The following is a 22,138-nucleotide window of genomic DNA, read 5'->3' on the forward strand; positions in this document are numbered from 1 at the left end:
TTGGAAGGTACATGTGCAAAAAAAAAAGTTAAAAAACCAGTAATAAAATGTGTATTAAAAAGTCAGATTATATAAATGTGTGCATGAATGGTCACCTTCTTGCCCTTGTATGTATGCACATTTATACAATCTGATTTTTATAACCCCCGCTAGAGAATGATGGAGGTCATCAGGGCAGAGGAGTCTTATGGCTCACCCCATGATGTGAATGCAATGACTTATTTAGGAATAAGTATTGCTGCTGACCAGAACCATGTGTATATTCATGCATATAGTGACTGCTCTGAATTTTTTTATATAGTTAAAGGGGTTGTTAGTGCAAATGATTTAATGAGTGAGAATATGGGAAATTAAATGGTGTTGCTATAGCAGCACTCAGAAAAGGAAATTTTTCTAAATAGAAAGTGTGCATAACTGAATGACCCTTGTTAACAAGTGAGGATGCTTTTCTAAACAAGGTTTAGGACCTGTTAAAGCACTTATGCATGTGTTTACATCCAGTAGACATAATGTCGCTGAAACACATATTCAAAGTTAAACATATGCTTTGCTAAACTGGAGTATTAGTGAGCATGAGGCAGACAATTGCTTGTTTAGATTTTTTTAACTTAATTTTTGTTTTTCAAGAAAATTTCTCATCCAGGGTTTCCTGTTTAGGGCATTACATGTTACTTAAAGAATGACTGTTTCACTTTCCACATATACATTCCAGATATTTCCAGATGTTCAGTTAAAAGATGGAAATATAGATATACTCCTCCAATAACTAATAATTCAGACTCTTCAACTGTCTGCTCTTTCACACCATTATCATCTTGGATTCTGCCTGTAGATGACTACTGTGGATGAGGTCAATATGGGTCTATGAAGAGTAATAATGGAAAAGAAAACAGGGTCAAATACACAATTCCTAAAAACTGACTTGTTAAGTTATTTGCAACTGATGAGTAATTTCCAGCAATTGTGTCAAATAGTTCATAAATTTTATATTTATTACAGTGACTAACAAAGTCTTTATTTTCTTACCAGACACTAATACTTTCTTTATTACCTATTTGTTCATTTGTTCTAGGTTGGAAATCTCCCAAATGACTATTTGATAACCCTTAAGTATGTCCGGAAGATGGACACTCTGGTATGTACAATCACTTGAAATCAATCCCAATAAAGTAGCCAGGTAATGATGGCTGCAGCCTCAGACATGAGCACTTCAGTAACATAAAATCTTGCTAATTACAGAAGTTTTGCAAAAACTTCCATTTTCAGTTTGTAGACCTTTTCTTTGAGAAATTTAAATCATTTAATCAGATTTAATTCATTATCCACTTTACTGAATGGGAATGGGGAACATATTGTTGCTTATTTGGACAAATAGCATGTTTTTATTTATATTAGAGAACATACTGTACAATGTTTTGTGGTAAGAGCTTGTGCTTTATTAGCATTTCCACAACATGTATGTAAGAGGCAGCTAAAAGACGTAGATACATACAGGGACTGATAGTTACTGAAACAATTTTCTTAATGAAGCGGGTGAGGGATTAGGACAATATTGCATTTCACTCACGTAATGCTTTGCATCACTTTTTCCTGCATAATACTGTCGTTTATAACCACTTTTTAAAAAGCATTTTTTTAAAGTTGACAAATCCTGTGATGATTTAAAGAATAAAAACTTGCAAATATTTGCTTACAGTGATCCAATATTAGTTCTGGTTTTAAAGTTTCCCTCAAATGCCCTAGTGTTCATTTGAGGAAGAATTACGTTTGAAAGACTGCTAAATTGATATAAACTCAAATGATTTGAGAAAGCCCTGGTGTAGATAGTTTTAGAGTGGAAAAAGTGCCAAAAGCATAAATTATTTTGATTAACGTATCAACCTAATGCATGGGTGATGACAGCCAAATGACAATATGAAGAATCTAAGACATTACTTGCATTAAAAGAGGTTACAGCAATGGAGAAAACAAAAACAGAAGATAGGAGAATGAACAACAAGAGGAAAGATAGCACCAATACCACTACCAGTAACAGTCAAGTAGGTGATATTGGCTGTAAAATTATTGTACCTAATTGGGCAAGGAATCTGGACGAAGCCAAACAGAAACAACTAAAAAGTCTGTACACCAGGGTCCCCAAACCACAGCCTGCAGGCCACATCTGGCCCACCTACACGTTTTGACCAACCCGTTCCTCCTCCTGGCCCGCCCCTCCCCCACGTGGGCCTGGTGGCGCCCTGGCTGGAGCCACGCTGCTCCTGGCCCCTAGCAGCGCTGCGCAGCTGCTCCCCCTTCCTAGCCCTGCACCTTCCCCCCCCCCCCCCCCCCCCGCTCCTCTCTCACGTGGGCCCAGCATGCTGCTTCCAGCCCCAAGCAGCACAGTGCAGCAGCTGCTCCCCCTCCCTGCCCCGCTCCTTCCCCTCACCCCCTCCAAAGTGACATGGGCCCAGCGCCCTGGCCAGAAGCCGCTCCCGGCCCCACGCAGCACCATACAGTGTCCGCTCCCCCCTCCCAGCCCCGCCTCTTTCACCCACCCCTCTCCCACATCTCATGGGCCCAGCCACTCTGGCCCACCATGAGAGCAAGACTGAGTGGTGTGGCCCTCGCATCTCAAAATTTGGGGACCCCTGCTGTATACCAATCCAAGGAGCCTGGGTAACAAAATGAAAGTAACAGAAATACTGGTACAGGAAGTGAAACCAGATCTTATAAGAATAACAGCAACATAGTGGAATAGTGTTCATGACTGGAATATGAGTATTGAAGGGTATTTGCTGTTCAGGAAAGAAAGAAAGAAATGTAAAGGTGGTGGATTAATATGGTATATTAATGACAAGGTAGACTGTAAAGAAATTAGAAGTAATGGATAAAACAGAATCTGTTTGGGTCAAAAGCACTTTAAGGAAGAAAGGTAACAGAGGCTCCACTGGAATAGTGCTTGGGGTCTGCTACAGATTTCCAGGATCTGATTTAGATATGGAGAGAGACCTCTAATATTTTTAATACAATAAATACTACTGGGAATTTTGTGATTATGGGAGCCTTCATTTCCTAGGTATAGATTGGAGGGCAAAGGCTACTAATTATGGTACGGCCAGATGTTCCTGGATGTGATAGCTGACAGATTTCTTCACCAAATAGTCACTGAACCGACAAGAGGTGATGCCATTTTAGATTTAGTATTGGTAAGTAGCGAGGACCTTGTAGAAGAACTGGTTGTAGAGAACATACTTGATTAATCATGAGTTAATTTTATTTTATACTAATTGAAGAATAAACAAATAGCTCTGCAACCTTGATTTCAAAAGGGCAAACTTAAAAATTACAGGACTTAGGGAAGTGGACTAGATCTGAATGTGGAGGAGTCATGGAATTACTTGAAGTCAAGGTTACAGAAGTTATTTGAAGCTTGCATCTCAAGCAAAGGGAAAAATTGTAGGTAAGGGTTGCACACCAAACTGGATGAACGAGCATTGCAGACTGCTTATTAAGAGAAAGCAGAGGACCTGCAAGGAGTGGAAGAAAAGATGGATCAGCATGGAAAGCTACCTCCTGGAGATCAGAAAGTATAGGGGAAAAATGAGAACTTCCAAAAGCCAAGCAGACCTGGACCTTACGAAGGAAATTAAACCAATAATGAGTGATTCCATAGCCATATAAATAAAAATAAAACAAGGAAAGACTAAATGGGACCGCTAAGCACTTAGGATTGGGTGGAGATAAAGATAATCTTGGTATGGCCCAACACCTAAATGAATACTTTGCCTTAGTTTTAATAAGGGTAATAAGGAGCTTGGGGGCTGTGGCAGGGTGGCTAGTGGGAGCAAGGATGCAGAAATAGAAATTACCATATGTGAGGTGGAAGTCAAACTCAAACAGATTAATGGGGCCCAACTGTGGGGCCTGGATAATCTCTATCCAAGAATATTGTAGGAACTGGCACACGAATTTGCAAGCCGAATAGAAGGAATTTTGAAAGAATCTGTAAACTCTGGGGGTCGTACGCTGTGACTGGAGAATTGCAAATATAGTACCTATATTAAGGAAGGGGGGGGGGAAAAGTGATCCATGAAAGATCCATTAGTTTGACCTGAATTGTTTGCAAGGTCTTAAAATAAATTGTGAAAGAGAGCGTAGCTAGGAACATAGAGGTAAATGGTAATTGGGGGGTGTAGCATGGGGTCCAGTCCGGCCCCGTGGTTGTGGCCCTTCCTTGGGCCCAGGCTCAGAGGAAGGCCATTGCACCTTCCTACAAGGGGAACGTTAGCGTCTGATGAGTCTGGTGCCCTGGCCCTCAGGCAGGGCGGGCAAGCACTCCCTGGGTGGCGAGGACAAGGGGGAAGGTGAGGGGAGGGGGACACAGGCCCACCCGACTCCACTGCGTCCCAGCCCAGGGCCCTAGCAGTGGCAAAAGGCGTTGCCACTGAGTCAGCGGGGCTCCCGCCGCAACACACCGACGGGGCTTGCCCCTGTCTCAGCCACGGCTATGGCTGTCCCTGGGCCACTTCCTCCCCATATCCCCAGGTACCTGTGTCTGCCAGGTCCTCAGGGTTGCTGGGGTACACGGCCCGGGGTAGACCCCCCAGTCCCTCCTCGTCCACAGGCGGCAAGGCGGGAGCTCCTCAGCGAGGGGCAGCTCCTCCAGGTCACAGGGCTCAGGGGATGGCTCAGCCTCAGGCAGCTCCTCCAGGTCCTGTCCCGTCTCTGGGGGCTCGGCATCAGGCAGCTCTTCCAGGTCAGGTCCGGCCTCGGGGGGGGGGAGGGAGAGAATCTCTCAGCCCTCAGGCTCAGAGGACTCAGTCCAGACACTGGAGCCCAGGGGCCTGGCCCAGTCCTTGGGGCTGGAAGGCCTAGGCCAGTCTAGGGGGCCCGGAGGTCCTATCCAACCCTTAGCGGTTGGCCGCTTGGGCCGTTCCGGGGGCCTCTGCTCCGGGAGGTGTTCGCTTGGGCCAGTGGCCCGGCCTGGTTCAGGCCTTTGCTGCAGCCGGAGGGGCGGGGCGGGGCGGCACATCTGCTTCCAGCAGCAGCTCTCTCCCTACTGAGCTGCGGGGCCTGCTTTTTGTATTCACAGCCCTGGCTGGGGCTCTGCCCCTCTGCTGCTGGATTGGACGGCCGGTGGAACCTATCGCTGGCCGGCTCCCCGGTTGCCGGGCAGACTGGACTGCCGGTCCTTTTACTGTCCAACCCTGCGGTTGTGGCTTTTACTCGGGCCCAGGCTCGGAGGAAGGCCACTGCACCTTCCTACAGGGGGAAAATACATGTTTTTACAAAAGGTAGATTGTCAGACCAAGCTGATCTTTCTTTGAGAAGATAACCAATTTTCTACCCAAAGGAAATGCAGTAGATCTAATCTTCCCAGATTTCAGTAAAGTATTGAATACAGTTCCAAGTGGGAAATTATTAGTTAAATTGGAGAAGATGGGAATTAATATGAGAATCAAAAGGAGGGTAAGGAACTGGTAGTCTCCCCTTTATCAGCGGGTCATGCTGAAAGGTGAACTGTTAGGCTGAAGGGAGGTTAATAGTGGAATTCCTCAGGGATCGCTCTTGGGACGAATCTTATTTAATGTTTTTATTAATGACCTTGGCACAAAAAGTGGAAGTGTGCTAATAAAACTTGTGGATGACATAAAGTGGGTATTGCCAATACAGAGGAGGACCAGAATATCATACAAGAAGATTTGGATTACCTTGAAAACTGGAGTAATAGAAATGGGATGAATTTTAATATTGTGAAGTGAAAAGTGATGTATTGAGAGACTAACAAGAATTTTCATTATAAACTGGGGTTGTATTAGTTGGAAGTGACAGAGGAAGAGAAAGGCATTCTGTGATTGACCCATACACACAAATTTATGAGCTGCCAATTTGATGTGGCTGTGAAGAAGGCTCCTGCAATCCTAGGATGCATCAGAAGAGGTATTTGCAGTAGAGGCAGGGGAAGTGTTAGTACCATTATACAAGGCACTGGTCAGACTTCATCTGGAATACTGTGTGCAGTTCTGGTGTCTCATGTTCAAGAAAGATGAATTCAAACTGGAAAAGGTGCAGAGAAGGATGATCTGAGGAATGGAGAACCTACCTTGCAGGAAGAATCTTAAGGTGCTCAGCTTGTTTAGCCTAACATAATGAAAGCTGAGGGGAGATATAATTGTCTATAAGTACATGAGAGAGAAAGAGAGACATCAGGGAGGGAGAGGAATTATTTAAATTAAGAGCCAAGTTGTCAAAAGAACAAATATCTGTAAACTGGCCATCAATAAGTTTAGGCTTGAAACTAGATGAATATTTCTAATCATCGAGGAGTGAAGTTCTTGAATCACCTTCCACGGGGAGCAGTGGGGGCAAAAAACCTAGTTGGCTTCAAGACTGAGCTTGTTAAATTTGTGGAGGGGATGATATGATGAAACTGCCTATGATGGCATATAGGCAGTCTGCAACTGCTAGTAACAAATATCCTCAACGGCCGGTGATGGGACAGTAGAGGGGGAGGGCTCTGAGTTACTATAGAGAATTCTTTACTAGGTGTCTGATCCCCATGTTTGGGGTCAGGAGAGAATTTCCACTCTGAACAGATTGGGAAAGACCGAGAGGAGAAGGCGATTTGCCCTTCTCTACAGTCTGGGGCATATGTCATCTGCTGGTTTGAACTAGAATAATGTAACTTGAAGTATTTAAATCAAGATTTGAGGACTTCAGTAACTTAGCCAGCAGTTACGGGTCTACTACAGGAGTGCTAAATTACCAATCCTACTTGTAGCTGCAGCTGTGTGAAATTTTCATTATGAAAACCAAAACTAAGCACAGTTGACACACTTCAGCACATTCTCATTATTGCCGGTCTCGAGATCAAAAATCATGAGGGTTTGGAGGGTTGTTTGCGTTTTTGTTGTTGTTGTTGTTTTGGGGGGGGGGGGGAAGGAGGGAGAAGGGTATTTTTTTGGTCTGTCTTTTGATTTTTGAACTTCCTGTGCTCAGCCTCAATGTGTGCGTGTGACATCAGTGTTGCACTGTGGCAAAACAAATGGTTGCTAATGTTAATTCTATTGAAGCTTGGAGGTTTGCACTAACCAAAAAATCCCAAGTGAATCTCAAGGAATGCAAATTATATCTGATATCTTAGGCCAGTGAAACTCCGCAGAACAAAATGTTTTCTTTGCATCATTTGCTATTGGGAGGGAGTCCTTTCTGAATCCTATATGGTATAATATATATTATAGATTCCTATTTTTGATGAATACCAAACAGTGATCATTCAGAAACAAGGAAATGGTTAACAGGCTGCTATAGCTACATGTGATGACACTCTTTCAAATTACGGACAGGTGATATCTCTCTCCCATGTTTCTCTGTCTCAGAGACTTACATCAGGGAGGCCTTTAAGTGCAAAAGTAGACTGAACTCTATCCCCTTATCCTTCAAGATCAGTGAGGTAAATTGACATGACAATGTGGGAAGTAAACATTATCAGTGTTTGCAGGGTTCTCTCTATTAGTTTCCAATGCATCCCATCTAGTAACTTTCATGAATATGTAAACAAATTAATTAATCAATAGTCTACGTTTTTTTAAACATTCAGTTTAAGATCTTAAGGTTTTATCTGTAAGTGAAGAGTTTAAGATTAACTCAGTCAGACCAGAAAGTTTTCTTTAATTCCGTGCAGGGTGGATTGATTTAGATGAAAGTGATTTAAATCACTTATTGTAATCATGATTTAAATAAATTTATTTTAATTGTTTTACATTTGTACTTTTTAGTAACTTTCCTTGAGAAAGGATAAGACTCATTAATTAATTTAATTAACATTAAAACTTGTTCATTTACACTAAATTTGGTGCTTCTTTTTGCTAACTTGGAGGATACACTATATCTATCTATCTATTTAAGCAATTTTACAGCTGAACTTGCATTTATTCAGATCCTGGATTTTTACTGTGTTATAAATTGGTGAATGGCACATTTATTATTTACTAGGATTTGTTTGGGTGTTTTTCTTACTTGTGTTTTGTGTCGAGCTCTATTTGGATGGAAATTCAAATTCAGTTAAAATACACAAAACAGCATTTAAAAAAAAATTATTAAATAAAACTCTTAAATCCGCTGGATGCATAAGAAAAAAATCATCAAAAAGTATATCAAAATATGTTTTGCTTTTAAAACGGATTTATTAAATAAAGTAGAGTTAGTCAGTTGTTTCTGGTCACCAGTTTCTTCATGATTTTAAAGCTAGGAGTCTTGAGGCCAACTAGGTTTAATTCTCACACACCCAGTTTTATTTATAGATTGGAAGAAGAAAACAAAGTTTCCTGCTTTTTCAACTCCCATTGGTTTTTACTTTTAATGACCTAATTGAATGAACTCAAATGAAGAAAATATTGTCTCTGCACCTGCAAAAGAGGCTGCTGCTGTTAAAAGCTGGTTTAGCTCACCAAACTCTGGTTCCAAGTGCTTAGCCAGTGACTTCACCATTTTAGTGCTTTGACTCTCTCTAAAACTTGTCAGAAAACATAATACTGCTTAATAAGTTTTTTATTCAATATAAAAGATTAACAGATTATAATAAATTTAGGCCTTAAATAATTTGTCAATTTCATATTTAATTTTAAATAGGTTTGTTTAAAAAGCAACAGCCCTATATTAAATTTTTTTTTAATGTTTTTTTTTTTTTTTTTTTTTTTTTTTTTTTAATCCACCCTGGTTCTCTGGCTTATAAAATGAACAGGAATGTAATTTTTGTAATCACCAAAATATAATAATACTATGACAACTTAAAAGTCTGATTGTTAGTCTAGTTTGCATCCTACATTAATTAGTTAAATATAGTTTAGATGTAATGGTTTTTTGTTTTGGCCCGACGTTGTTTTCTTTCAGGAGTATTGCCTTTAGGAATTGGTGGCTATAAAACATGCAAACTTTGGCTGTACAATGTATTTCATTATAGTACAGTGCTTTCATTGCCATGGCATCTGCTGCATCATGTCTAAAAACTAACATCCATATATGTTAACAATGAGCAGCAATACTAACTCACCAAGAAATAAATAGGAAGAGACAATGCCTCAGTTTAGAGACCTCTGACAAAGAGTTGGCTGAATAAATGGGCTTTGTTTTGGGTTCTGACAGATTCCTGCAAGCAAAGAAACCCATAGCTGGAGACTGTCCAGCAAATGTCCTGCTTTCAGTCTTGAAATGTGCACATCTAGAGACTGAGGAAAGTGCCTTACTTTATCAGAGCCTTCATATGATGCATGAAGTGGGAAATGGTATCTATTGTAGCAGCTCCCAACAAGTAGAAAGGTAAATTGCATATAAAGCAGAGGGGAAGCCAGTGCACTGCTTGTAACGTGCTCAAACTGACCAACTGCATTAAGCTGAAGAATTCTTGCATTATGCACTAGCTAAAAAGTCTGAGTAGCTTTAAGAGTAAGATCCAAATAGAGTGCATTCCAAAAGTCTAACCTGGAGGTTAAAGATATGGATGATTATGGCAAGGCCTGAACCAGTGAAAAGAGGCTGCAATCTTAGCTAAATACAGAAAGCAAAAAGCTGCTGATACTACTTCTTTCTGGGAGTACAGGAGCAGTAAGGTAATAAGTACCCAAAGATGTAATCTCTGCCAGGGGCTGAAATAACTAATACTGATGGAAGCAGCGGTAAAGTCCTCAGTTCCATTAGCTATTTCTCTCTGTCAATTATTATCACATCTGTGTTTTTTAACACACTTCAGCCATCTTATTCTCATCCCTATCTTTGATAGATATTGAGAAAGCAAGGAAAGTGCATGTACAGCTTGACTCTGATGAGAAGGAAACTTGAGCTGAATACCATCAGCGTGCTGACAGCACCATAGGTCAGAACCCTCAGGATTCTCCTAGAGATCTCACTTACTGAACAGAAGAGGCAACAAAATAGAACCATGCTGGAACCACAGAATTTTTGTATTCTACACTACAAGATATTGCTTGTAGTGTTGCTCTAGTGGTAGCAGGGTCAATCCAGGTGATGAGTTGTCTGGGCCATTACGTGGGGGTGGAAGGGCACAGTATCATGCCTGTCCTGACTACAAAATAAATGTCAACAAGGCTTCTACTCTCCTTGCTGCTGCTAATGCTCTACTGTTAGTGCTCCTCTACAAAAGGAGGAGCTGAGAGGTAAGATCACCCTTTGTCAATTCCACAATTCCCAAAATGTCATTGCTTGTTACACATTTCCCATCCCCAGACCTGAAGAGCTCTGTGTAAGCTCAAAACATCTCACCAACAGAAGGTGGTCCAATAAAAAGTATTACCTCACCCACTTTGTTTCTCTAATACCCTGGGACCAACATGCCAACAAGAACACCGCATACTGCTTGTTACATCCTTGCACAGGGACTCATACCAGGAGGTAATATTGTAGTGCTAAATACTGTAATACTGCTTTTTGGTTTCTTTTACACAAAAATTACTATGTTAGTGAAGACTGTAAGGTAAAGCTAAACCGCAAATGTGAACCTGTTCTCTAATCATAAAGACTGCTAAATAGTTTATCTAATCCTAGAAGGTATGCATTTCTCTTCCCCATAAAAATGCAGAAGGGTGAACTTCAGTGGTAATGAACATGAGGTAAACTAGGCTAGAAAAGCATTCAGTCCCAAGTGATTTTGATGGAACACAACATGAAATTTTGGCATATATAAGGAATACCAGATATCACTTAGTTTTGTGATCCATCTCACAAGATGAAGAAAATCAGGGTCTGTCAGAATTTGGATGGAAGAACTTCAAAGATCATGCAAGGTACTGCAGGAGGTGTTATAGATAGTGTGCTACTGAAGGCGTACTTTCCATATAAGACGTAAAACCAAATCTTGACCACTTGTGCTTATTAAAGATTCCATGGCAACTTCCTCAAGAGCTGGGATAATAGCTTAGTGTACTAGACAAATTCCAGTGTATTACTTATTATACTGATATTTATATTATTCCTTACTTCCTTTTTTTATGTTCCTTACATTGTGTAACTGAGCATTATGTGATGAAGGCATTGTCTGTTCTGAAGAGATTTCTATATATAAAGTAAAGTTGGTATATAAAGCTGGCCCCTACTCATTGAACAGATATACTGACTGTGTATATTCAGGCATGTCTACTTACCATAATGAATTAGATTTTCTCTACTTTTTACTCATGTAGCTCATCTACCTAAGTAAAAGTGTGATGTATTTTATTACTTCCTATTCATCACTAGAATGGTTTACTGGGTTCCAATTACAGAAGCAATCAGCTAAATCTGTGCAAACTCACTGACTTGGGCATGCACAGGTATAACTCAGTGCATTATTTGAAGAGCATATGTCTGAGGTCATAACTTGGCCTCAATGAAGACAGCTGTAATTGAGGTCATAACTTGGAGTTTTGATTCTTTTTATTGATAAGGATACATAAGAAGGAAAGACCTCAATTTGACTTTCATACCCAGAGTGAGTTTACAGGGCTGGCATTTAGTAAAAAAGACTGGAGGAGAAAGGAGTTTCTTGTAAACTGCGCAAAGTTGCTCAGAAATTGAGAAAACAATCATGGAATCCCACAATGCCAAATTGAGAAACTTACTTTTCAGAACAGAACCTTAACTCAAAGATCCTTTAAGGTGCTATGTAAGTGTAGGGTAGCAGTAATGGTAAATGAAGATTAAGAGCATTTTGAAGAATGTCTGGAAAATAATTGTCAGAAATAGTCATTTAAAAAAAAATAAGTAGATAATATAGGAAAGAGTAGGAATAAATGGTCAATTCGAGCATGGAAAGAGGTTAATACTGGAGTATCCCACAGATCAGATACTCAAACTGAGGTTTGACATTTATTCCCAAACTTGAAGAAGGGGTAACATTATGCTGACAACCTTTGCTGAAAACATAATTAAGTCAGCTAAGACCAAGGAGGATTGTAAGGTGCACCCAAAGGACTCAAGAGAACAGAAGGCAACATAATATCAGTTGAACTGCAATTTGGGCAAGTGCAAGATGATGCAAATTGGAAGGAACAGTTTAATCTACTTTTATACACTGAGTTACTTATGCAAAAATTGGTTAAGTGTGGTGTTTAATCTGCCTCTTCTTTTTATCTTCCCTGACAGCCTAATCACTGTTGGTTGCATTTGATGGTACCTGAGTTTTCAAAGAGTCTGCATATTCTCCTGCAGAAATTTTCAGATATGACTGATGTGCTAAGCAACTATTCAATCATCAATAATCTCACGAGGATAATCGACGATATTATGTCATGTCTAGGTTCTGACAAAAATAAGGTAATCTTTTAATACAGAGTTTCTCCCTTTATGCTGGACACTTGTATCTGAATTTTTGTAGCAGAATAGGTGGCTTGTTATAGTAACAAAAAGCCAAAACAAATTAAACCTACCAAGGCTACTTTAGGTTCTATATTCTTTATTTCAGCTCCTGTTCATTGTAACTACTACTTCCCCTTTAGAGATGTACAATATAGAGATGTTAGCTGTTTGTAACATCCTGTTAAAGTAAGAGAAAAGGTATAATCACTTAAATAACCTCAGAGGAATTACAATGTATAGAATGACCAAATACAGATATATTCAATATGTTGTCAGTGTGTAGTCTGAAAGTTTAACTCTCAATCTCACAGTAAATCAAACTTGGCTATGCCCTGGTCTACACTGACCTGGCGATTCGGCGGCAGTCGACGAGAGTTACGCAAGCTATGCAGAGTAGCTTGCGTAACTCCCGTCAAGTACTGTGCTTCCCTTCTGCGTGGTGTGTTCACTGCACTGCGCCCGTTGATGCAGCGCTATGCTACTTGAGGGGGTGGTTTTACTCAGTCAACTTCCTGATCGATTGAGCGGGTCTACACTGACTGCTGAATCTATCCAGAAAAATCAATCTGGCGGCGGCGACTTTGCTGCCGTCAGTATAGACATACCCTATGTCAAATAAGCATGAATCCTCATTTTGCATCTAACTTAAGTTAGTAAATATGCTCAGGATTCCAGTGCAAGTCTGAAAATACGGTGGAAAGATTGTGAGTAACTAGTAAGATTACATTAATCAGTAAGTTTAAAAAACCTACAGGTTGAATTAATGGACCTTTACTGAAGGACAATTATGCACTATAGTGAGTCTTCCTATTTCCAGTAGTTGCAAATCTCACTCTAGGCGTCTGATTCTAGCTTTATGATGAATGAGAGTAATGAAAGAGTTAACTTTGTTAATCATTTTTAGGTATAAGCCCTGATGTGTCTAATTGCATTCTGAGTAACATTGCCCAGCTGTGAGTACTCTATATATGAGTAAATGGTTTTGTTAATAATTACTTAATTATAAGTACTAAGTGTGAGATCCTGGCCCTATTGAAGTCAAAGATGTCAATCTCTGTGCATAGTTATCTTTGATCAATAAATCTGAAACCACTAACCCACTTTTGTAAGTGCAATTATTCCCATTTTACAGAGAGAAACAGATGCACAGAGAGGTGAAGTGATTTGCCAAGTACCATACAGCGAGTCTATAGCAAACTTCAGAGTAGAACCCTGGTCTCCTGACTTGCAGTCAGGTGCATTATCCATTTGCTGTGATGGTGATTGTATGTTAGGGTTTTAATTATTTTTCCATTACAGGCCTAATTTTGTCCTTTAGCGCACTTCCAATGTGTGTATCTCAAGAAATTTAATCTATGAATTTCCCATGATCTGCTGGTACAAAATACTTCTTTTTTTTTTTTTAATTAAATGTGTTTTGATTTAAATCTTTGTCTTAAAAAGACTTCGATAAATGGAAATGAGGAAACACATCTCTGTAATTTGAAGGAACTACTATGTAATTTATTTTTCCTGGCAGCAGAATAAACATAAATCTATCTGTATAACAAGAAAAAGAAAACAAACTGAGGAACCATACAGTAGGAAGCTTTTCTTGGTGCATGATTTACAGATGCTCTTGTCCCTGTCACCCCTATTAGGAGCAAAAACTAGCCTCTGGCCACACTTGAATTGCCAGGATAAGTAACTGCTGTCATTAAAGATAAGGCTGGGTTAAAAAAAATAGCATTAACATGGACCTCAGAGTCTTCCTTTAGTTTGGCACAACATGTACTGCATCAGGCTTCACAATTATGGAGTGCCTCTCTTATTTTTAGATGTACTCTAGAGAGGCAGGCTGAAACAATAGTGGATCTTGGACCACAGTTATTTGTTTCAATATCCAAAACCTTTATTATGATAGCACTGACTGTATTGTGTTCTTGTCACGTTAGAAAATTACAAAATTCCACACACCCAAGACAAACAGCTTTTTAAAATTGGGAATTAAATCTCATGAAGTTTTTTCTTTATTAGGGTAGGATGGGTGAGGAAACTTGAAGCCTAGGCTGTACATTTTTGTGACAGTTTTTCAAGAGTGGATTAACCATTTTAACTTTGCAAAGTGAAGTAAATTAATTCAAAATCCTGGGATTAGAGCTTTTGGTATTTTTTTAAAGGTTGAGAGCTCCTGAAGTAACGCAAAACTCTGCATCTTAAAATTTGAACTTTATTTCTGTGTCACTTGTGGGTATTCCTTGGTAGAGTGTATATTATCTATTTCTTAGGCCAGATTTACTGAAATGAGTATTTATTTGGACTTTTTAAAAATGGAATTCTTTATCTTTCCCTAGAGTTTTAGAAAAGAAAATGGCCACCTTTATGAAGAAGGCAGGTTCATTCCTGAAGACTTCTTTAGGCACTTTAATAGCACCATTGAAGCATACAAGGATTTTGCAGAAACATCAGATCATAGTGACTGTGTTCTGCCTTCAACAACAGAAACGCCAGACAATGGTAAGAGCATAAAATTGTTCCTATTTTTGTTGGGCCAAATCCTCAGCTGGTGTAAATTGGTGTAACTCCTCTGAAGTCAATAAAGCTATGCCAGTTCAGCATGTCTGAGGATCTAATCTATTTTCATATTTCTTATCTGTGACAACTATTCCTAACGCCAAGGCTGAAGACCCACTGCTAATACTAAAGAATTAAGCTTGGTAGCAAAATTGGTCTCATTACTACAGGAGCATCATTTATTAATACAGCCTACACTTATTTCAGTGTATTGTGCTCAATCGTTTTCACATCAACAAAACTATCCTGGGTTGTTCTTTTATGTTGTTCTTAGTGCTGCATTTTATCTTGCATTTGACTTGTGCTTGACTTTGACAGTTTGTTTGATCTTTTTGAAAATGTCTTTAGATACTGGGCCAAATTCAGAGGCAATGTGTAAAGTGGTATACCTTAATCATTGGTAAGCGGATCTAAATGAATTTCAGGTGGCATAGTTTATTGGCTGAGGGTCTGGAACAAAGTGTAAATAGCACCAGTTTAAATTAATCTCTGAATTTGGCCCACTGTCACTAAAGAGTATCATGGATATATAATACAGAGAATTTAACAAGCTCAGGTCAGATTCCTCATATACTTGTCCTTCAAATGAATGGATACTTTGAATTTTTTCTTAGGGTTTGTTTTTGGGTTTTTTTGCCATAATGACAACTCTTAATTAGTTATTTTAATTAGGGTAACGTGTCCAGTTGCACAGTTACTCCAATAGTAACTGGAAGTACTTTAGGCCTGGTTCCACGAAGGGGCTGAAGTGTTGCAATGCTTAACTTTTAGAAACCTAGAAAATCACAGGAACAACAATGCAATCCACAAAGCCTGAGTTTTGTATTAGGCTCCCTATACAATGTATGGGGAGAGAGAGGTGCCTAAGAAAGAGATCCTCAAAAGTTAATAGGAAGAGAGCCACCTATGCTAGCAGTGGGAGAAGCTGACAAGAGGGGTATGTCCTAAGCCCGGTCCCTTTCATGGACTCTCTGCTAATGACCCACAACTGGGAACCACTCTCCTGGAGTAAGTAGCTTTGGCGCCTAAATTGTTTGTTGTGAGAATGAGTTAGGCTGCTGCCTCACTCCATGCAAAGTGTCCTGAGGTGATGGTGCCCACATTATAACTTTTTGTGGTTAGAACATTCACCTGGGATGTGAGAGAGATGCAGGTTCAATTCCACCCTCAGGTAGAGGGGGAGAGAGAATTTAAACAGGGGTCTTTCACCTCTCAGGAGTGTGCAATAATCACTGAGGTTAGGCAGGTTTCCCTCAATCTCTCCTGCTGAAGCTGTTCCACTTTGAATAAATAACTAAATAGTCATTGCAGCAGGGGGTTTGGACCATGGGTCTCTTACCTTCCAGGTGAATGCACAGATCACCAGACTACAGAGTCATTCTCACTTTTCCGGCCCAATGATTGTTAATAGAATTTATACATTGTGGAACAGCTTCAACAGGAGATGCTGAGGAAGCTCAACATGATATTATCCCCATAGCTCAGTGATTAAGAACAGTCACCTGAGAGGTAGGATCAGGGCCAGACTTAGGGAAAATGGTGTCCCTGCTCCCTCCCATCAACCTGGTCCCCACGGCCGCCTCCTGTGCCCCACCATCACCCTTGGGACCCGCTGCCTTCTCTCCCATTGTCCTGAGCTCCTTCCCATGGCCTCACACCCCAGCCCTGCCCCACTTCTTGCCTCTTAACCACAATGACCCCCTGACCACCATGCACTGGGCAGTTGCCATAGCACCCACCCATAAGGCTGACTCTGGATAGGACATTGCTGTTCAAACGCTTTTTCTGTGCGAGGAAGTGGAATTGAACCTGGGTTCCCCACATCGCAGGTGAGTGCTCTAACACTGGGCTAAATAATACAGTGTCACTATCTCCTCCTCTTTTGGCCAGATTTTGAATGGGACCCATTCAGGTAGTTGGCCTCTGAGCTCACCTACAACATCATGCTCTTAGGGGAAATAGACACTCTTCTAACTAACTTCCCCTGATTTGCTCTGAGGATTAGGCAGGGGATAGGCATCCAGGTGCTTAAAACAAGGAACAGTGTGCATGCGCAGAGGCAGAAACTTAGGTTCTTAGGGAACTCTTAGTGCAAAAACTTAGGTGCCGAGTGAGTTAAGGTGTCTACAGGGTTAGGCAGCAGCCAGGAAAGGGTTAAGTGAATCACAGTGGCATCTAAAAATGGGATTTAGGCACTTAAATCTGGGTTTTAGGTGCCTAAATACCTTTGTGGATCCAGCCCTTAGAGCCATAATCTAATATCATATGTTAACAGATCAGAGTAGCCCTGTGGCCAAGTACCTTAGATAGGGAGAACTGTATTTTAAGTTGCATAATACTGACACTCATTTTCTGTTTAGATCCGAGAGTCAGTGTCACAAAACCATTTTTGTTACCTCCTGTTGCTGCCAGCTCCCTTAGGAATGAGAGCAGTGATAGTAACAGTAAGTACAATATGTGTATATATATTATGATATGATAATATGAACTGATGTGTATATATATGTATATTCCATTTAACACTGATTTTTATGAACACTTGGAGGAAAATAACCCTAACTGTGCAAAGCAGTTGGACCATACCAATGTAATGTCCTGATTCAGTCAGACTCCAGGGATGCCATACTCTTACAGCTATGTGGTGACTTTCAAAAATGACAGAATGCAAGTCTCTACAACTTTGATCTGCTAGGGCCTTTAGGACTCGCAAACCATATAACCTCAAAAAACATGGTTGCCCCAACATTTAATTTTAATGGATAGAAAATGAAACTTTTCCAAACTACTACTGAAGCTTTCCTGAACTGACATCATGATACTAACTGTGTTGCTTTACAAAGCCAATTTTGTTAATCCTAAACTAATGATTATTTGGATACATCATATTCTAACAGGCCAGGTTCAGATTAACTCATTTTCCTCTTCCCAATCTTTGTACAACTCTCAGTTTAATGGGTGCATTTTAAGGGGTGAAGTTACATGTACTTAAAGGTAAATCTTCTGTAGTTTTTTAACTTAGTTAAAATTGCTGCAGACTTAGGGTGGATCTTACTTTTTACAGCAATTTAAACAAAAATAAACTTTAGATCCAGTAAACTCTCTGCTGAGGGGATTAACACAAAACCAACAAACTCTTAGTATGTTTTTTAGATCAAGTGTTTGATACCCCTCACTCTCCAAAGGTGGGGACTGTCAGAGCCTGAGGGAGACTAAGGTGTTGCTCTGATATTTGTGACAGAAGTTAGAGCAGTACCTGGCTGGACATCCAGAGCCCTGACTTCACTGTCCTGCCTATAGGAGAGAAAGATGTTTCCCATCTCCTGCCCTAATAAATTATCTGTGGAAGGCATTGGGAACATCACCGAATCTGCCGGCTGCTACATTGAAACGGAAGGAGGAGTCATCAGGTATTTGCCGGAACTGCAGTGAGACTGGAGAGGGGAAGAAGAGTTTACATTGGGGAACAAAAGAAATAACTCTCCATTAGTAAAGTCTGGCCTGATACCAGGAACTACTTCCTTCCTTGCCAGCATCACAGGTTGTAACAGTATCATTTCCCTAGCAGGCCTACCATGCTGTACTTCTCTTTCCACCTACTTCACATGTATCTAGAGTAGTTAAATATGTGGTTTGGTCAGGGAGTTGGTGGGATGCATGGTGCTACTCCTGCTGGCAAAGGCATAGGGAGAGAGAAGCCTGTGGCAGCCTGTCTTGCTGATGAGCAAGAAAGCAAGTCCTGGCCATGAGACAGGAGACATTACTACGAGGGAGGCAGTTCCCCCACAGGTGTTTATGTAAACTGACTCTTGGCTGCCTACTTTTCTGCTCCCTGCTTAGCTTGTGGCTCTGCACACCAGCCCCTCATTTTCAAGAAAATTCTCACCCTCACCCACCATTGTGACTTTCAGATATCAGGCCCTCCCTGCCCCGTTGCTGTCTCTTTAGGAGGTGTGTTTGGGGGAGATTCAGGGTATGTCTGCACTTCAAGCTGGACTTCTAATTTCCAGCTGAAGGAGCCATATCTGCACTAGTTCTCATTGAGCTAGAGGGCTTAAAAAGAGAAGTGTGGCTGCTTCAGCACAAGTGGTAGAAGGCACTAGCTGCCCTGAATATAATCCCACACCAGACACTAGGCACCTATGCAGCTGTCCAACCCCTTCTGTCACATGTGCCTGCACTCTCCTTTTAGCCACTAGCACAATCAGAGCTAGCACAGGTATGTATGTCTCCTCAACCTGGCAATTAAATCCCTAGCTCCAAGTGTAGAAAAACCCATTGTGCAGAGCCTTCATTCCCCAGAATCTCTGCAGTTAAGTAGGGGATTGAAACAAAATCCTACCCCTGACTCCCTGCTATCAGCCCACCTCTCACTGGAAGAGAGGAATGTCACTCCAGGACGGGAGCTGAACCCTGGACAAGTGGGGACAGGAGGTTGGCCCAGAGCCAATCAGCTGGTACAGGGGTAGGGCTAGAGAGAGAGCACACACACAACTGAGACCTGAACAGGTTCAGTTTTTTGCTGCAACTGCTAGAGGGAGTAGGCCCAAATGCATCCTCTACCCAGGGCTCTGGGATCAGCCTAGGAGCAGGTCAGGGGCTCAGCTGAAGAAGCAGCCTGCACCCAGCCTGGACCAGCACAGTGACCATGGGATGAATGCCAGGCAATGCAGCTGAGATCAGGACTCCTCACACCATACCTAAGTACCAGTCATTAGTGCAAGGGGTAGAAAATACACTGTTTGGGACTGAGACTCTAGAGCTGGGGGAGTTTGGACACAGATTTAATCTGTCTACTTTAGTAGTTTTCAAACCAGCACCTCCAAACCCAAGTTTCAAACAGGAAATGAAGGCCCAGGATAGAAAGAAAGGTTAAAACAAGTATTTAGCTATTAATATGGTATACCATTCTTTGCCCACAAGTTAAAATAGAGAATCATCTTGTGGGCATGATCAGGTATTTAGATTCATGAATGACATTACTTAAGCCTTTTGCTATTCGTACCCAGAAAACTGGACCCATAATTAATTTCCCCCACAAATCTCTTGCTGAAAGAGTACCAAAACTCAGTATGAGAAGCATCTCTGAACATGAATTTAGTACCCCAATTGGGGAGGTTATTAAAACTAAGTTTTACACCTTTTAAAATACTGTGATCAAAGTGTTGACACTCAAAAGTTAATCCAAATTTGATTAATTTCAAATTAATTTGAAAACTTTCATGAAAAAAGGGCCAAAATTGACCATCTCCATCTGTGATCATTTTTAAAATAAGCCATTGAAAGTAATGATTTTTGGACTAATATCCTTCCAGATGAATATCTGACAAATACTACATCTATTAATCTGTTTACAGGAAGCATACGTATGATATTGAATATGGAGCTGTCGCATGTTCCAAACCTATTTTTTTCACCTCAGTAAAATGATTTATCTGCTGAAAACAACTGACAGCTTTTTTCTGACTGGTTCTTCACCTTCCCATTTCACCATCCTATCCTATTTTTAAATGCCAAGTAATTATTTAGGTCCCAATCCTGCAATTTGTGGACTGCTGTGCTATGCAGAATCCCAATGAAGTCTAATGAGGGTCTTCAACACAGAAAAAATTGCAGGAGTGGTGCCTGGCATCCTAATGATCCCTGTTCTTTCAACAGATTACACTGAGCTGAATAGTCAAAGTTAGTTTCTGTTATCCAGATTGGATAGCCTCTTGTTCTCCTGCTTAAAATGCAGAAGTCTGACTTTTACTTACATTTTACACCCCTTGCTCAGCAGTGCTGTTTGTACTCTCATGGAAAGTTCAGTGCTGCCATTTTGCCTGTTTCTTTGCCAGCGTTTGCCTCACTTCTTCAGCTGTGCAGTTCAAAGAATACCCAGGCATGCTCTGTGTGTGTCCATTACAATCCCTAAGTGTTTCCAGGTAGAATTTGGATATTTTGAATTAAGAAAATAATATTTTTTAATTTTTTTTAATTTTTTTAATTTTTTTAATATTTAATTAATATTTTTTAATTTAGCAAATATCTTCAAATGCATCTGACGAAGTGGGTTTCTGCCCATGAAAGCTTATGCCCAAATAAATGTGTTAGTCTTTAAGGTGCCGCAGGACTCTCTGCTTTGCTAAAAACAGACTAAAATGACTACACTTCTGGAACTTATCTTCAAATGGTTATGCATTAACCCAGTTTCCAGTTAATGGCATTCATATTGCATTCTGTTTCCTTGTACCACCTTTTAAATTACAAGAAAGTTACTGAGCCCGTGAGATATATCGAAGTTGTAGTGGTAAGGAAATGAAATGAGGCAGAACATTTTTTCAAAGTGAGTTGGACAAAATTCACTCTGTTGTCCTTTTGTGTCATTTCCCCTCTTATTTTGTGCTGTCCTTTTCTCCTACTGGGAACTTTGTCAGCCTTTGTCAGCTTCTCAAAGCAGTGCCACTGCTTTTCTCCATGCTGTCCCCTATCAATCGAATACCCTTCCTGAGTACATCTGAAAGACCACTAAGAGGGAATCTATACCAGAGAGAGGTTAAAGACCCATCTGTGCTGTGATTCCAACAGAAAACTAACTGACTGACAAGCTAGGTCTAGTCTCAGATATGGGGTTAAGCTGTTGATTGAGTCATGGCACTAAATTTCTGAAATGCACATCAGCAAACCCCTCCCAAATCCAGATTCTTACATGAACTATAGGAGTTGTGGTAGGGCTGGATGGAAGACGTGGTACATAGTCTTTCAGTCAGTCTCTGTTCCCAAAGCTAGCAGAAGCTGCTAATGCTTTGGAGGGAGAGCAGCCAAAGACAGCATGTTAACCCATGGCTTTGTATTCAGTGTTCCCCTCTATTCTGCACAACTGTCTGCTGTGTCTAGCTGTCTCTTTCCTTCTCCACAGAATAGCTGTCCTTCCAGTTCTCAATAATCAGGTATCTGTTCTGCTTGACTAAAATTTCCCTTTAGTGTCGACACACCTGCAGGTGTGTCGAGTACAGTTCAATCTCAGTCAGAATCACGGTTAAACACAAGACCTAGACTTTATAAACCGTACATTATTATCTAACCACCACATTTCTTTTCCAATATTCTAAAGTTTTCTATGTATCCTGATACCATTTGAGCTGCAATTCCTGATACTAAGTAAAACTAGGTGGAAGCTGTTTAAATCAAGGTTCCTGTAGCTCAATTTGCAGTTCAGAAGCTGGAACCTTAGGTTATTCCCACAAGATTTTTCACATTCTGTCCTTAACTAAATAATCAA

At 40.6% G+C, this 22,138-nt stretch overlaps 1 protein-coding gene across 1 annotated transcript in view; it reads left to right on the top strand.

The window, feature by feature from the left end:
- KITLG (KIT ligand) overlaps window positions 1-22,138 on the top strand; it is a 75,251-nt gene that overhangs the window by 43,586 nt on the left and 9,527 nt on the right. The window contains exons 3-6 of the mRNA XM_067559843.1: window positions 1,073-1,135; window positions 12,115-12,285; window positions 14,661-14,823; window positions 17,241-17,324. Of these exons, the coding sequence (XP_067415944.1) occupies window positions 1,073-1,135; window positions 12,115-12,285; window positions 14,661-14,823; window positions 17,241-17,324 (481 nt within the window). The remainder of the gene's footprint in view (window positions 1-1,072; window positions 1,136-12,114; window positions 12,286-14,660; window positions 14,824-17,240; window positions 17,325-22,138) is intronic.

Source organism: Emydura macquarii, unplaced genomic scaffold (genome assembly GCF_026122565.2).
Source record: "Emydura macquarii macquarii isolate MOO-44397 ecotype Brisbane River unplaced genomic scaffold, CSIRO-AGI_Emac_v2 contig_2205, whole genome shotgun sequence".
NCBI lineage: Eukaryota > Metazoa > Chordata > Testudines > Chelidae > Emydura > Emydura macquarii.